At 39.9% G+C, this 18,205-nt stretch overlaps 1 protein-coding gene across 3 annotated transcripts; it reads right to left on the minus strand.

The window, feature by feature from the left end:
* Positions 1-1,228: 1,228 nt before the first annotated feature.
* Positions 1,229-17,997, minus strand: poc1bl (POC1 centriolar protein homolog B (Chlamydomonas), like). Of its 3 annotated transcripts, none has more exons than XM_017694692.2 (11): positions 17,657-17,997; positions 14,662-15,098; positions 12,437-12,606; positions 10,626-10,815; positions 9,208-9,393; positions 8,677-8,794; positions 7,822-7,998; positions 6,791-6,922; positions 5,295-5,405; positions 3,462-3,614; positions 3,256-3,384 (listed from the first exon to the last, which is right to left on the minus strand). In XM_017694692.2, exons 2-11 carry the CDS (start codon positions 15,036-15,038, stop codon positions 3,256-3,258), a joined length of 1,743 nt encoding a protein of 580 aa, XP_017550181.1. In that variant the 5' UTR covers positions 15,039-15,098; positions 17,657-17,997. The 3 variants fall into 3 exon arrangements, with proteins under 3 accessions (XP_037391403.1, XP_017550181.1, XP_017550191.1); XM_017694702.2 differs by having other exon boundaries at positions 17,907-17,993; XM_037535506.1 differs by lacking the exon at positions 17,657-17,997 and having other exon boundaries at positions 1,229-3,384; positions 14,662-15,038.
* Positions 17,998-18,205: the final 208 nt, after the last annotated feature.

The following is an 18,205-nucleotide window of genomic DNA, read 5'->3' on the forward strand; positions in this document are numbered from 1 at the left end:
AGATTAAATTATTTCAAGAGCAGTGACCGGAGTCAATGTTAAAGGGCTCATATGCCTCTTTTTGTTTCTCTGAGGTCCTCTCATGACATTTGTGTAGTTTTATGCAACAAAAAATAGCCATAATTAATTATACATGATCATTTTCAACCCTTTCTTTACCCTTTAGGGTTGTGTTACTGTGCCTTTAAGAGTGATACATGTAAATATTAATGTTTTGATTGGCTGCCCTGAACTGTACTTCATTCAAATAGCTGTCTGGACTGAAACAGGCCTCTTAACTTCAACATAAATGGACGGAGCTAAACTGCTGTAAACGGAATAGGCAGATATATGAATGGATTATATTATATTATTAATAAAACTGTCGTCACAAAACTGTCATCACACAAGCAACTGAACTGGGCTGTTTTTGCTGCTTAGTGTACTGTATGTATGGAGAAGTGAGCAGCATGTTTAGGCATTTTAACAATATTTACTTTTTTACTATTTTTCCATGAAATGGGCCTTTTAGGTGTTTTCACATAACAAAGGAACTGAGCATGTTATGTCAACCTTAGCAAAATAACACTATTCCTTCTCCGAGTTCTTCTCTGAACTATTATGGCTTAGGAGGATGACCTGAATGTGTATTAAAATGTGAGCTGATATGTGCAGCACAAAATACATGTTTATCCAAATTAAAGTCCTCAATAATTGATGAATCTAACAGAGATGAAATGGTAATTTGAGCACCACACACTTTGATTGAGTACTCTTATTATAAAGGTGACAAAGGGTGTTGTAATAATCTATGGTACACTGCACGCCATTTTGCAGAGTCTTTTGAAACCATCCAAACAAAAGGCTGGTATAGTGCTAGAGCTGTTAAAAGGACTGAAAAGAGCTGTCAATAAACATGTAACACATTTCTCAGGACACTATAAACTAATAGGTTTGTAACGTTTTGTATATGTTTTGCAATGAAGAAAATCGAAGCATTGCACCCTCCAAATAGGATTGTCACTGGCATCTTGCAGGTCCTGCCACATTTTCAAAAGGGTGCCTCTGCTCATCTGCATCACAATGGCTTAAGTATATGATCAAACACTTAGTGCCCATAACGCAGTGACTTTCAGTTTCAATATGCTTGACACAGTGCAATTTCCCATATCACAGGCTGTCAAGTGAAACGTATGTAAATGATTTACCACCAGGTGGCACTGTAACAGAGTACAGAAAGAGACATAACACTGATGCTTCTTGTCTTTATAGATTCTACATTTTAAATGTAAAAATTAACCTTGATTCAAACAGAACAATGACAGACTAGATTCATTTGATGGTCAGAAATGAGTGATTCAGCAAAGAATCTCAAAAACAAAGAAACAAACTAACAAACAATTATGTAACAGAAAGCAGTCACCATCATTTGTGCTTATTCAGTAGTTTTAAATAGTCATTTACACTTTACATCATCTCATTAAGGTCCCTTTATACCATTTCATAGACTTTAGACAGACATACAGAAAAAATCACCCTCAGAAACTACAAAAAGTAATGACGTTGGTTATGAGAAGTCTTTGAGGCCACAGTTGGTTTTCTAATATCCATGGAATCCTAACCAGTCCTGTAATCTAGTTCCCATCATTCCCAAACGGAAAATGTAAGACCTTCTGGAACTATTTTACTTCAAGCATAATATTGTACAGTATGTTATTTTGATAGCTGGAAGACCTTGGTAAGAAAAATACTCTGAACAGTTAAAATGTTTCCTTTGGCTAACATTGGGGAAAACTTTCTTAATCCTTAGGATACTTTAACACAGAATGCAGCCAAGAGCCATAGCAGAGGCAGTGTCTATAGACAGTGTTCACAAAATCATGCAGATATTGCACTGCACTTTGTCATAAATGCCTGCCAATGCTTTGAAGTACATCTTCAGATCATCTTCAGATTTATACCAACATGACAACGTCATATGGCATTCTCTTTGGCTGTTGTACATTATACGTCTTTTGCAGTAAAGTGTAGATGTGTCGCAAGGTGACTGAGGCTGCAATGAGCCCAGCGAAATAATGCAGCAGGGGAAACTTGATATAGAAAGAGGCATTCTTCCCTCCAATTCCCCTGTGGACACTATACGAAATCAGATTGTGGTAAAACAAATTTGCTCCCTAATTAAAGAAGGCACAAGTGGTAATTAAAAGCTTAAGTGGTCAATAAAAGTCTCACTATTTGATCTCGTTGTAATCACATTTTTCTTTTCACATCTTCTGACAACCTTCAAGTGCAGTTTCCAGCTTTTTTGCCCAGATTTAAATTGAAACAAATCTAATATCTAAAATCAGTCCAAGTAGATTTTCAATATGACACAAATGTGCTGCTACAAAACATTTTAGAGTCTATGCAAATTATACCCACATCATAATGTAAAGAATCCCGCACATCTTTTTACATTTACAGCCACAAAACATTAAACACGGAACAATGTAATGACAAGGGAAAATCATACAGCAACCCAAAGAAGTTCTCACCGCCCCCTGAAAATTTCCATCCAATATAATCCTTTATAAATAAAATAGTTGTGAGATGTAACCAACTAGTGGCAACCCACAAATCTGCCAATGTATTCATTACTTAAAATGTAGTGCAACCATGTAAACACAAATGCTGTTCCAACATAATATCTTCCCTTGTTGCTACAGAGAGGAATTTTGGTACAGTCTTGCAGTTATTTAAAATATACATCGAACATGTGGCAACACATTCAAAACTATCCATCAGAGAGACATAGGATACAAATACAGTTACAGAAATAATGGCACTCTTGTTCATGTTTGGTTTGTAAAGGCACTGAACTTGATAGCCTGGCTTTGGCCTGTCTGAAAACCCCAACCTCTCTCTTCCTTCCAGTCCACCATTTCATTTGGGACAGGCCAGTTTCAAACCACTTCAGCCAGTAAACAGGCGACGTCCTTTCTAAGCAACTGAATCAGCCTTTATTTTCTATTTCCACACCTAATTTTGGTGCCTCTCAGTTCTTCAGCCCTCAGGGGATTTGCATTGGTCAAACAAGTTTACACAGTAGAGAGGACCAAGAAACTCACAGTGCAAAATAAAATGTCTCAGAATGGGTGAACCAGGCCACTGAAGCGATGACATCATCCGTGTTATAGAAGACTTCACACCAGGTCTTTTTTTTTTGTATCTGCCCCATGATTGAAGAGCTATCCTCATGGTAATTGCACTTGGGTTAAGAGTAATGTGGAATTATAGTCATTCAAACTTCCATTGCTGGTGTTTGTCTCCAGTGGAGCATCTGCTCATTTGCACATCAGTGCGCCCCTGCGACGTGCGGTAAGAGGTTATACACATGTCTGAGTGAGGGTGATATATACTTCCATCCTGAAACAAGACAAGAACCACATGAGTTTTGGTGTGTAAAACATAACGATCAGTAAGGGGTTTGGAGGGGCACTCACATCTTTGAACTCCCAGACAATGGTGGGAGGAATTGGCTCGCCATCTTTAGGACAGTGCTTCATTCCTATGTAGTTCTGCCCTGCTGGAACCTCAGCACACAGCTCAGTCACAGAATTAAAGCGGATCTCCTTATTAGATGTGTATTCAAAGTACTTATAGAAATGGAGACAAAGAGGAAAGAAATAATGTTTGTTAAATAGGTTGGTACTACTTCAAAAAGTCTGACTAACTCATCACTCAGTGCAATACAGTTACAGTACTATATTTTGGTAATAATAGCACTTGCTATTCACAAAGAAGGCAAGACTAAACACCAAAGAGCTCATTAGTGGTAAGCTATGTTTTTTTCCCTAAATGCAATGGTGGAGGGAAAAAAAAATCATCTATTTTTTTCTCTTACCTCAAACATAATCAGGCAAGTTTAGATATTTTAAGTGTATATTTTGCTTCTAGGAATGTACATGGTTAACCAAATAACTGTTGCCACCATTTTTTCCAATAAACTACACTTCCTGTTTGAATAAGCAGGTTAGTTATTAAATGTTTTTTTAATTGTATGCATGACAGCTCTTTGTGTGCTGCTAAAAAATAGCAATACTCATAGTCACAGAAAAAGTGTGATGAATGGCGTGGTGATGCGTGAAAATTACAGAAAATTTTGGGTGTGGAAATTTAAGAGAAGGACGTAACGGATATGACAGCTTTTGAGAGCTCCAGAGCCAAAGCTAGCCCAAGTCATGCCACATGTGCTTGTTTTTAACTTGTGCTAGTAATAGTTTTAGAACTTTCAGCAATTTTCCCCGTTTTAGTTTTTAGACATATATTTATGAACACATTATGATCCTAAGCCCTTTGGTTTCATTAAAGCAGTACATGGTATGACTGTTAAAGTCTCAAGCAATAGAAGTGAAGTTAATAATTAGTAAGCAGGCCAGCACTCTCTCTCTCTCTCTCTCTCTCTCTTTAATGTCACAGATGGACTCTTTCTGCATAAAGGTCAAGAGTGAGGTGTGGCTCTGGAGTTCTACAAAGAGACTGTTCTGTTATAGGAGTGACTTTCACATGTAGATCCTGCTTTGCCATGTCAGAAATCAGCCTCACTTTTCAAAGCACAGCCTCAGACAGGCCACGTTAGATTCAGAAGTTCTGAAACTTATATATTAATTAACTGATTAGTCTGAATCAGCTGAAAGCATTCCACTTAATCAATCACCAGGGGCTGATCACTCTTCTCCCCTCACTGAGTTCTCACATATCGTCCACACAGAGCTTCTATAAAGAGAGGGCCCCTGTTGAGCATGAACTTATTTACCCAGCCAGCATCAGCCATTCTGCTCAGGGACCCTCATGTATCTTTTAAAAGGGGACCATTGTGGAGAGGTGTCTAAGGTTGCCCTTACAGTCTAGGCGGTGGAAACATTGATTTTCAGTCCCACATGGTGCTTTTTCAGAGATACCTGATGCACAATCAAAGCATCAATGAGTAATCAGTGATATCAATCACACACCCAAGCCTTCACTTCCCTATGCCATCCTCCATTAAATATACATCCATATAGACAATTCACTTATTCTACTGGAAGAGGAACTCAAAGGGGCTCCGCGCTTCATCATGGAATCCTGTTTCATGACATATAAAGCCTGCTTTGTTTGTGGCAAAAGACACAAACCAGGTTTGATCACATGCCTACATAACAGGGGGCGAAATGTATCCTGTACCTATTCTGAGGTCCTGCGATAGCACTGGCATTTGTAGAATACCTCTTTTATCTTTCTGACAGATTGTTGTCTATTAGGTATGAGAACAGGAATAGGACACCAATGTTAATTACCTGATTGCCTCCCTGTCCGTGGCAGCCAAACAGGGACAGGTGAGCCCCCGTGGGGCTGTGATCTGGAGCATTATAGTCTAGACACTCGGAAGGGATCCCACCACTACGGACCTGCGCCAGAGAGACAAGCAGAAGAATGACAGAAAGAGAAATAATATAAGCAATAATCAGGTGTGTCTGAAATCACAGTAATTGCATACGTGGTTACTGCAGGATATTTAATGACAATCCATTCTAAATCCATAGGCATTAATATGGAGTTGGTTCTCCCTTTGCTGCTATAACAGCTTCCACTCTTCTGGGAAGCTTGCCACAAGATTTTGGAGTGTGTCAGTGAGAATATTTGCCCATTCATCCAGAAGAACATTTGTGAGGTCAGACAATGATGTTGGATAAGAGAGTCTGGCTCACAATCTCCCCTCTAGTTCATCTTAAAGGTGTTCAATGGGGCCAGTAAAGTTCTTCTACACCCAACTACCCAACCATGCCGTTATGGACCTCGCTTTGTGCATTGGGGGACAGTCATGCTAGAACTTTAGGGGCAGTCGTGGGCTGGAGGTTAGGGACCGGAAGGTTGCCAGTTCGATCCCAGGGCCGACAGTCCATGACATATAATCCACCTGTGTGCACCTCCCTCCACTCTTGTATGTCACCCTGTGTTCTTCCCTCTTCTGAAAATACGTGTTTACCACAGCCATTTCCATTCTCTTTGCAAAATCTACAACCATCTGACCTTCCACATTTCTGTCTTTCACACCATACATACCCAGCACCTCTTCATCCCCTCTGTTTCCTTCACCAACATGTCCATTGAAGTCTGCACCAATCACAAATCTCTCCTCTCTAGGGACACCATCTACCACTTCATCCATCTTACTCCAAAATTCCTCTTTCTCCTCTAACTGACAACCAACCTGTGGTGCATATGAACTGACCACCAACTATCATCATCAACCTCCAACATCAGGCTCATGATCCTGTCTGACACTCTCTTTACATCCAGAACACTTTTCACAAGCTGTTCCTTTAGGATTATCCCTACTCCATTTCTCTTCCTCTCTACACCATGATAGAACAGTTTGAATCCACCTCCAATGTTCCTGGCCTTGCTTCCTTTCCATCTGGTCTCCTGAACACACAGAATATCTACATTCCTTCTCTCCATCATGTGTGCAAGCTCCCTTTACCATTAAATATCTTGTCTTTGTAGTGCATTCAGTTGAATATAGGTTGAAAGGGATTTGCAAATCATCGTATTCTGTTTTTATTTATGTTTTACACAACGTCCCAACTTCATTGGAATTGGGGTTGTATTTGGGTGGTGGGTCATTCTCAGCACTGCAGTAACACTGATGTGGTGGTGGTGTGTTAGTGTGTGTTGTGCTGGTCTGAGTGGATCAGACACAGCAGTGCTCCTAGAGTCTTAGTTACTGCTCCTCTGAGAAACCAAAGTTTTTTTCTTTTCAACCATTAAAATCCACTCCATTGACACTTACAGCTCCATGCCAGCCGGGTCTGTCCTCTGGCACATGAAGATCAGGGTAGATATTATTCAGATACCAGTCAAAGCTCCTGCATTTAAGCCGATCCCGTAAAACAGTCCTGTCTGAGATGTCCCCATATGTTACCTAAGAGACAGCAAAGACCAGTTCGTACATGTTGTAAGAAGCAAGAACAGGAAATCTTAAAACGAAAAAAAATCAAATGTATAACATTTTTCCCCTTATCCCAAATTTAGCTGATCAGAAGTGTTTTGCTCTCTAAAATTTGCCTCTTTAATTTTTAACTGGAATTGGACAAAAGTAAATCACATGACTGCACCACCAGCCATCTTTGAAACTGAATTTCGTAAATTTCTTTGTAACATTCATCCGAAATATAAATAACAGCATGTCTGAAAGTGTGATAACGTGTTGTGCTACAATGTCTTGGTGAAACTATTTTTGGATATCTGTGTAAACCTGACTAAATTATTTAATGAATTCATATTCTTTTATAAAATAAAACCAGATATTATGTGGGAAACGAAAAAAAACTTGTTTTACACATAATTCATGAAGTTATGATTCTAGTATGTACCCTACCTTCTATTCCTGGATAATGCTGACACGTCATTCTCAGTGACCGGACCTGTCTATCTACATGTGTCAAACGTAAGATAAACAAAGCCTACTATTACAACAGGACTCCCTTCAGTGTCCACACCCAGCGCAATCACAAATGTAGGTTAGTGTGTTTGCATTCAAGCAGGATATCACAGAATAACCCTTATTCCACAACATGGCTTCTGCAAGGACACGGATACTCTCATCCAGGAGTGCAAGCCTGTCAGTCTCATGGGGGGAGTAATGTACAAAGACTTGTTCAAAGACTTTTAATAATGCAATCATATTAATGAAGTGATATGCACTCAGAGCTGGAAGCAACAAAGCTCAGTGAGACATAATACATGCAAGGCCTACTTTCTTCATCACAGTGCTTTCCAAGCGAAGGTAGCAGAACAAATAAGCCAAGACCAAAGCTGTACCTTACGAGCAGGAGGGTTGCGGTTATAGAAGTGTTTCTTGTAGGAGTCCATCCAGACTTCAGCAGCTCGGACCGTGTTCTGGAGGAAATTTGGCCTGGCGTAGGGGGCCTTTTTAGGGAAGACATGACCCACATGGGAGCATGGATGAATCTCCAATGAGCCACCACACTGCCAGACCTACGAATAAAATTACCATAGGACAGAAAAAAAAATAAATGTTTTTGTTTTTACAAATTAGCAACAAATCCAAGAGGCGTAGTCAAAAAGAATTTCAGACACAAGCAACATATCAGCAGATCACTAGATATTTCCATAACTGAGACTTCATATCTGTCATGGTAATCTTCCTGAACTTCAGGCTGTTACTCAGAGACAGCATTTGCATTTTGGAAGTTCTGTCCTGTAATCTGCAAAAGAGGAAGTTACTGTGGTACAAGTACAATTTTCAATAACAGGAAAACATCTCTTCAAATAACAACAGAACTGAACTTCAGAAGAGGTGACAACTACAGTTTTATTTTGGTGTGAGATTTTATGTTTTTTTTAGATTCACTGTCCATCAATTATAAATGAAACCTCCTTCAAGACACTGTACTATATTCTGTTTCCACATGCATAAAACATTACTCAGAGGTACGCACCATCAATCTTCATTTTTACCCACAGGCCGGAAGAAGGAAATTCAATATGCGGGATACAACCAGTTATGGAAAGTTCAAACTAAACGGCTATCATACTCGCTGCATTAACTTACAGGAGTGGTAATGACTATGTATTTCAAACACATCCGCTAGCCACCACCAACAAAGGCTCTGGCTACTGGAGAGAAAGCACAAATTACTCAGAAAATCTTACCCTGAAAGAAAGTTCCAGATTCTCTCCTCCCCACACTTCCATGCCCATGTCATAAGTGCCCAGGTACTCAAAGTAGGCCTTGCTCACAGCAAACAAACCCCCAGCCATGGTGGGAGACCTGTGAAATGCAGAGGAGCAGAACATTGGCAGCACATCAGAGATATTCATCAGCACATCCTTGCCAACTCTCCATTGGGTAAGTGCTCCTTAGTTTGCATGCACTGCCTCTGGACAGCATCTACTTTTACAGACATGAGACTGAACCTATTAGAGCATAGCACAAGTACGCACCACAGAGGTTAGGTGTCTATGTGCAATATAAATATCTGTATTCATGCTTTGAAACCCAATTTCAAATTCAAGTGTGTTAAGTAACAGGAGTGATAAAGTAATCGCTATGTATTTCAAGCACATCTGCTAGCCACTACCGAGACAGCCTGTGGCTTGACCCTCTTGCTTAGCATTTCAGATCTGCTTCTTCAATTACTAACACTGCGGTACTCTTTTCAGAGAAGCTGACGAAGCACCAACCTAATGGGGTCAGTCCGGGACTTCCGTCTCTGGCGATCCACCTCTGGCACAGAGTGCCACTGGAAGGTCAGTCGCCAGTCAAATCCACCCACCATGGGCTCTTCAGTCTGCATGTAAAACTCAAACGTGTTCCAGTCAATAGTGTCAATCACTGGGCATATAATAGTGCTTTCATTCTGCCTAATCCTGCAAGAACACACAAAACACATTAAGAAAACCTTGAGCCGTGGTATCAACATGGGGTGAGAACACCGACAGAGATGTTCTAAGCAGACCGGCGTCTCCATCAGTACACACATCTGTGACTTGCTTCAGTGCTAGCCCTCAATAGAGATAAAGGCTTTAAACAGTGCTAGGACGCGATGTACAGCAATATCAACTGTCCTTGTTTATGTTCTAGTTTGTTCTCAGTGGTCACCTTGACATACGCATGAGCACACAGTGGACACTTGTGCCATACTGTTTAAACACCTCAAATTACATGTTTTGCTGGGAAGAAAAGTTAACATATCCTCTACAGAGAATAAATATAGAATCATTTAAATTTGTTGAAAATTCTACATATTTACTGAATTCTATCAATTTATTATTATATTTGGGGAAAAATATAAACTTTAAAATGTGCCACAACTTTTGCCCATATCACATTTTATGGTTTGTTTTTCAATATGTCCCTTTCCAATACTGTCACTATCTTTCTGGCAATGTATTCTTTAAAAAAGGAGACTGAATGTTAAGCCTGTCATTATAAAATTTTAATTGATGATTACTTTCCACATAAACTTTTTTGATTATCAAATGAATTGTCTTCATTTAGACACAATTAAGTTGCTCATGTAATTGTTTATATTAAAATTGATTATATAATAATTGTGAAAGGCCTAGCTGGTGTGTCTCAGATCATTATCATTTGAATAATTTCTTTCTAGGCTTCAGCAGGTTTAACTCTATAATGCCTTTGCACACTTCCGAGATCATGGTCCCATCAATGTATACAAGCTCAAAGCTAAAAACACTAAAAAGTGTTTTTCTCTGTAAATCATTATATCATATTAAAAATTATAGGAAGTAACCTAAAGAACTGGAAACATGCACCCCTCCCCCAAAAACATGCCCTGCCCCTTTGTACTACAATAAACTTTTGAATCTCACTATTGAGGTGTGAGCATTCTGCACAGTTGAGTTTTGGCTTGTATGCTGCATAGCAATGGGGGGGGGGAGCCCCTGCCGTGGTCTTGTTCATTAAGTAAGTAGTAGATGTGGATTCAAGCAGAAAATTCCAGACTGAGAAGCCACAGATTAAAAATAAAACATAATTACAACTAATCTTTTAGTGAAAGTCATGGTGTCAATCATCTGTCCAGACAAATCCATTAACATTGCGAAACTTTTCTCTGCACTTGTCTAATGGAGTATACCTGTCCAGCAGTGGCTCAATCCAGCCGGGCACACACTCACAGTGGCAGTCCAAAAAGGTGAGAACTTCTCCAGTAGCATAGGTGGCACCAATAAGCCGGGCTCGAACCAGCCCCTCTCTCTTATTAGTGCGGATGAGTCGTACACGTTCCAGGTTACTGATGTAGTCCTCTAGCTGGGACTTCAGATAGCCTTCGATAAGCACAGAAAGAGAAAAGCAGCTCTATCACCACCTCACAGTTCTTCACTCCTAACAGACAAACCAGCACAGTGCTCAATCCTGCCAGACAACACCTGATCTATCCAGGGCACTCAACAACTCTTTCAGTGTTATGTGATGACTGAGGCTGTCATGATTACTCAATTAAACTTGATTACTTGCTTAAAATAAAAATCATCAACTGAAATTACAAGTGAATGATGATAAAGCACATTTCAAATAATAATTTTAATAACAACAATCAATTTTATTTATGTAGCCCTTCTCTAAAGGTCATCGTTGCTTTCCAGAGCATCAAAACAGGCCATCAATGATGCAGACTATGAGACACAAGAATATCACAAGGAAAACAAAACAAGAGGGAGAGCTGAAGGCAAAGCAAAACACAACAACACAGTAGAGATGTACTGTATTAACAAAAATGACAAACAGAACAAAGCAGAACAAAAATTCATTCTCAGAAGATTATAAGGAACAAGCAAAACAAACACAGCAGAATCCAAAGACAACTAATAAATAAAATAAAAAGATGTAAAATTAACGAGAAAGAAATGAGACTACAGCATACACCAAAAGCTATGAGTTTAAAACTATTAAGCATCAATTTTCAGGTCTGTTTTGAAAGACGAAATGGATTATCAACTTACCCAAATTATCCAACTTAGATCAAGAAACCACACCAGATGTACACAATCTTTTAAATGCATCTATGAACACAGTGTTTAAAAAAAATTTGGGCAAAGTTTATCCTTTTCCTGATAATCTCTGAAATGGAGAATTGGAGAATGGAGAAATCTGAAGAATTTTGCTGCTGTTAAGTCCATTTTATTTTTATTTTTTTAACTTTAATTACTCTATTAATCATTAAAATAATTTATAGATTACTTGATTACAATACAATCAATAGTGGTAGCCCTAAGAATGATTAAAAGGAAGAGTGTGATCACTGCACATCACCCTTTTTGTGTCTTTTCATAAAAAAAAAAAGTAGGTCAGAAAAAATAGGCCTTTGTTCAAGGAAAAGTTCTTAGCAAGTTAAAAGTTACTGCAAACCACAAGATGATATCACTGTAGACATGTGAATGTGTGGTGGATGCAACTTCTTCTGATCCTTTTGTTCCCCTGGAGGGAACCATGAGAGGTCACTGAAGTCTGAGTTTTATTTTATCCACATCACATTAAGTTTTTATCACTTCCAGTCCCAATCCTTCTGCATAATTCAGTTGGAATTACATATTCCTAGATGCAAATACTTTATGTGTAATAAATTTGTAATTTGTATGTGTAATAATATGTCGAATACATTTTTTGCCAAAGTGCATTTTGGGTGTCTCAGTAAAAGCAGCATGAGTTCAGCAGAATGAGTCTGAGATTCCAGCAGAGCGCTTCAGGGAGGCCACTTGAGAGGAAATGGTGTCTTATGAGGTCAGTTAAGACTCAAGCCACAGGCATCAATGTAATGTCTGAGATGAAGGCAGTGCTGGATCCAAACCAAGCTGGAGATTAATGTTCCTATAAACACTAGGGTGTGACTAGAAGACTAGAGGAGTCGTTCCCCTCTCTTTCACTTGTTCAGTTCAGTTTCTGTCTTACCTCGGTCACTGAAGTCATCAATGAGTATGACCTCCTTCAGCAGGACAGCAGGTGTGGTCTCCAGCACACTGTGGATGGTTCTCAGCAGGGTGGACCAGGCTTCGTTATAGAAGGCTATGATCACCGATGTGGTGGGAAGACGATGGATGTCATACTTTTGGGATTTACATCTGTCAGTGAACATTGGAAAATCAAAAGCAATAATGACTACACAGGGCACAGAAACAGCACCAGTAAACGTTCACAATCCTATTAGAATCAATTCACACCCAAACCAGGCTGCTTTTGTATCAAACTCGGTGATTGACTGTGAGTAAGAAAGCACTGAAAAGTATAAAGTGAAAAGGCTTTTTACACGTCAGCGAGACATGCCAGAGTGGTTTTCACAGGAGTCTGGGGAACAGAAGCCAGTGCCTGAGAGTGGGGGTTGAAGCAGTGGTTAAAGGAGAGCGGCAGCAGTATCCTTGACTAAATAGAGGGTGACAGCTTGTGTTTTGCAGACTGCTACTGGACTCACTCCAAAACACAACTACAAGGGCAGAAGCTCCGCACACTCACTAAGAAGCAGGGAAACTGAAGTGGCGCTGGTTTCTTCAAGGATCACTTATCACAACAAACGATATGGAAAAAAAAGACACCAAGGACAGAAAACAAGCCATAGCAGAAGATTAATGGAGGCAATGGCAGACTTAGAGACAAGTACTGACTTGTTGAACAGCACTTCGGAAAGAAGGTGTCAAAATTTAATACCAGAATACCAGACAGTGTCGAAAAAATTTATTAGCACAGCTTGAGAGCTCCAAAACAGAACTGCAACTGAAGACATTTGCAAAGAAAATAAATGTTTGAATCTTGCCATCCCTTCATTTCCTGAGAAATCTTTAACAGGGGTTTCAGGAAATAAACAAAGGACGTCCTCATTACGGTACTCATTAGCAAAAAAAATCACTGACTAAAGCAACATGGGTTAGATGAGCTAACATGGAAACTGTGGTAGCGTGAGCTGCAAGGGCAAACCAGCTTTAATACACAGGTCTACATTTCATTAGCAAGAACCTGTTGCATGAGAGGCGACAGAACATCGCATAATAATATGCATAATAATATGCATGATATTAATATGCATGATTTTAAAAATCTTAAATGTGTTACAAATGCATAAACGCATAATAATATGCTGAAAGCATGAGAAAACACCAAGATCGTTTGTGGTAAGACCTAGGGCCTCATTTATGAAACGTACATGAATTCTAAATTTGTTCTCAGCATTAGTGTACGACTGACTTATAACAACACAATGTTAATGAATTGTGCACTTCAGTGCCTGCACCTCACTGCTGTTGGTATGTACCGTCGGAAACTTGCATTTCATCAACACATATTTTCAAATTCACTTTTAAAAAAAAAATAACACCTAAAGCTGCACTATGCAAGTTACAGGGATTTGAAGATCTATGGTGGAAACGTGTAACTGCAGAAAACTTGAGAAACAACATTTATTGGTGTAATTCGTGCTTCCCCAAGAGGATGAATCTGATGATTGTGAGTACACTGAAAAAGTTTTCAAAGAGAACTCAGTCAAAATTTGACGAAGAACGTGTCATCTGAGAATTTAAGTAAATTATCTACTACTGTCATCATATATTCATCAATATAATGTTGAGTTTGTATATGAGACCTAAACATCCAGTCAAACCTTCTTTTTGAGTCTGTGCATGTGACATTAATATGTACAGATATATGTGTTCTGAAAAACTCCTGTGAAATCTGACCCAACACCTCTGACTTTTAAATTACTATTTCATGATTTATAGGTGACTCACACCAGCACAAGCACACCATATTTCAGCATACTTTTTCTCCTCAGGTTTTTTTTAGCAAAAAAAAAAGAATTGCCAAAAACATTAAACAAAAAACCTTATATAGTGAAGCTCTAAACATGACTCACCAACAGTGATTTTAAAAATCTTAAATGTGTTACAAATTTTTTAGAACTTAGGCCTCTGGTTTCTTCATAAAGTCCAGCCAAAAATCCAATTCATGCAATTGTTCCCTTTCCCTAAATGTAGTCATAAATGTGCTTTAGTAATGCACAGAAGCTACAAGGCTATAAAGCTCATAAATAATGAAATCATATGGACACCAGGTTAGCATTCTTTATACTGTATGCCTATTCCATCACAAACTTGCCTCAAACTGTCAAATTTAGGGGAAGATAAACTCACTCATGCATTCTGTTATCCTGAATGTGGCGGTGGAGGGATATCCTATCACTGATGAAGATGTTGATGGCATAGCGCTCAATACTGTCCTCCTCTTGTTTCTTCTCCTCAGAGTTGAGACTTAGCCGGGTAGCTTTGCCCCACTCTCCAGGCGCATTAGGGTCTGGCGGGGACTTCATGTAAATGGGCTGCTGGAGGCGCTCTGTGTTTTCTTCAGCCTGCGGTGAGAACTGCCGGACCAGGATGTTGTGGGCAGCATCATCTCCGGACGGTGCCACAGTAGAAAAGCGGAACAGGAGGAGGTAGAATAACCACAGGACGGAGAACAAGAAGCAGGCCTTGGTCAGCAGAGTCACCTTCCTCGACCAGCGCACCCTCATCTCCCAGACCACACACAGCACTATGTGCTGCCACTCAAACAGCTCTGGTGCTACAGCTCACTGAAAGAGAAGTTGAGTACTAATATGAATAACATGACAATTAATAACCATGATACTCTTCTGAAGATCTGAATGCTAAAACTGTGAGTAGATCATGACGTAAATGATCTGATTAGGCTAAGGCTACATCTTTGTATTAAAAAAATCTAAGCCGTACACTAAACTGTACAGAATTTATGCCTTAAAGACAATGTAAGTCATTGAATCAATGTGAAAGCATTTTTCTCTCATAAAATATTCTGGGGCTCTGACTTAGTTGAGGGATAGAAGGTAGGGATGGAAGAAGTGGAAGGTCAAATATGATACTACTGGTTAATAATATTTTCCCTTGCCTGGTGCATGGTGACATTATCAAAACTCAGAATATGAACAGGCAGGAAGAGTGATTACATTTTAAGGAAAGAAGACAGGGAAACATTTTTTTTCTTTTAAATGATATCATAAATCATGATTTATATGAACTTGGACATAAGCCAACAAGCTAAAAAAAAGATTGGTTTTGATTTCATGTTGACTTTAAAAAAGAAAAGAAAAGGAAATAGCTAAGGTACTACCCAAGGTAATTTATAGAGATTACAGGATGATACTGGACTTATTAATATTGGCAGATAAAATCAAAATGTTGGCTTCAGACAGACGTTTAGATTTGGCCAATATCTCAAACCAATATTTGATGATGCATTTCTTGTTCTCCGGAGGAGAAAGACGTTTCGGTGACGCTGGGCTACTGAACTAAAATCTCTGCTCTGTATTTATTTTACTGCATTTTAACCAAAATAACAAAGTTCACATCTCTGAGATACTAATTCAGGTAGATGAAGTCCCAATTTCTAAATGTAATGTTCCACATTCCACATTGGCAGATACGCACAGGAAAAATATTTGTAACTACATGTAAGTTGCAAAGTTACTTTCTCTAGGTAGACAAATCACTTTTTGTAAGTCACTCTGGATAACAGCATTTGCTAAAGGCTGTAAATGTAAAAATATTGGATATTGGCCTCAGCCCACAATTCCCAAATCAATACTGGTGATTAAAAAAGATAAACTGCAGGCATCTTAGCTTGTTTAGTGGGCCCAGTATCAACTTTCTTGTTTTTATATCTTATTCTATGACAAGAAGGTAAGAATCTTCAGAGACCTCAATAGGAGCTCCAAGTATGTAATCAGGCACAGGACAACGGTCTTTCATCCCAAGCTGGAAGAATGTGCTACTCAACATCACTTTGCCTACTGTTAGCCAACCATCCTAGTCAGTAAGACTTACAGACCTGGCAAAGAGCGACATGGCTGTGTCTGAACAGGATCCATCATCATCATGTGAAACCCACAGCGTAATCACATAATTGGTCTTCATTAATATTTGAGCAGGCAGGGATTTGGACAAACAATAGCATTGATAGACATTCGGGCTGATCCTGTCCCTCAATCTCTGCTGCACTATTCCTAAAGCTCATCTGATAAATCGGTGCATTTTATACTATGGCTTCATGATGTGGCCACAATGAAGTTACGGCAAAATAATGATTGTGATATGTCCTCCTACACTCCCGAGTAACTCAGACTAGAGAGGGAAAGAGAGGAAAGAAACAGAGACGTAGGGTTGGGTATCTAAGGGATGATCAGGGTACATGCTGCCATCATTTCTCTGTACACTAAGATGGATGCTAGCTCTACTTGATGAATGAGGGGAGGCACAACTGGGGCACACGCCACTGTAAATAATGATAACTTTAATGTCAGCAAGGGAAAGTGATCTCCAGTGGAATTCGTTATTACCTTGCTGTCTACCATGCAACAGCTATTTTAAGAGAAAAATCCTGAAGAAAATGACTTGACAATGTCGGGACATCCAGACGGATCTGACAGTGTCTGGGGTTTTAGACTATTTTGACAGTGAGCTCTACATTTACTGAGCCGCTTCTCCTGTTATCCTTTACTATGCTTAAGAGAAATGACTGATCTCTGAATCTCTAAAGGCAGCTTAAGACGGTTTACTCTCACTACACTATTCTTGAAAGAGGACTTAACAGCGCAAAGTGGACAGTGCGACGTGGTCTTACGCTCAGTCACCTTTCTGGTCTTTACGCAACACAGTCCAGTTAAACTCCTTCTTCCACGTCAAACCTAACGCCGAACTGTCATCAGAGCCGGTAGCTAACAGGTAGGCTGGGGTTCAGCGCAGAAGAAAGACCTCAAGGTTCAAGTTTCAGAAGTGGAAACCCGCTCATATGCAATGGAAAAACAGGAAAAGCAGGACCACGAATCATGTTAACTTAATTCCAGAAAACTGTGCAGAAGTTAGCTAACGCTAGCTATGTTAACGGAAGCTAGCAAATGTTTCCTGTCGCTCGAAGTTGCTGGATGGAGATAACCTACTGCTGTTAGTGTGAACCACCGCACAGCCACTAACACTGCCGTTACAAAACCCCAAATCCTCAGCAAAACCAGCAAAGTAAGAGGACGAGGGTTAGCTAGCCTGGTACAGTCGGGCTCCAACGACTGTAAAGCGCTAACAGACTGTTTTATGAAGTAGCTTAGGCTGCGTACAGCCCTACCTGTGGTCTGCATTCCGCGTCCTTCCTTCCAGCTGCTTGTCAGATTCCTTCACGGAAAGCTGAAGAGCAAGCGGGGTTAGGCTGTTAGCTAGCTAGCTTGCTGCAGAGTGGGCTGGAGCTGTCAGCTCTCTCTCTCTCTCTCTCTCTCTCTCTCACGCACAGACAGAGAAACCGTCTCCTCGCAGTTCCTCACATAGCGCTTATGGAGGACCTGTTTAGCCTCGCTAATGAGACTAAACTGTGGACATACCGGCTCCTGGAACAGGTAGAGAGAGCGGAGGGGGCTTCACTCTGAGCTGTTCGTGCAGAGAGAGAACATCTTCAGGCTGGTCCTTGTTTTTAGGAAGTTGGCCAAGTTTCAATTACGCCGCTGATCACGTGACTCGAGCTGCACGTTTTAAAACCCAAAAACGGCACGATATACAAAAGCTGCATTCGCTACAGTCACACCTAGCACGCCATTAAAACCACCTCCTTGTTTATACACTCTTTGCCCATTTTGTCCTCTCTGTTTAGCGTGTACATGCACAAATTCAGACTGTAGCCTGC

Source organism: Pygocentrus nattereri, chromosome 27 (genome assembly GCF_015220715.1).
Source record: "Pygocentrus nattereri isolate fPygNat1 chromosome 27, fPygNat1.pri, whole genome shotgun sequence".
In the NCBI taxonomy this organism is placed as follows: Eukaryota; Metazoa; Chordata; class Actinopteri; order Characiformes; family Serrasalmidae; genus Pygocentrus; species Pygocentrus nattereri.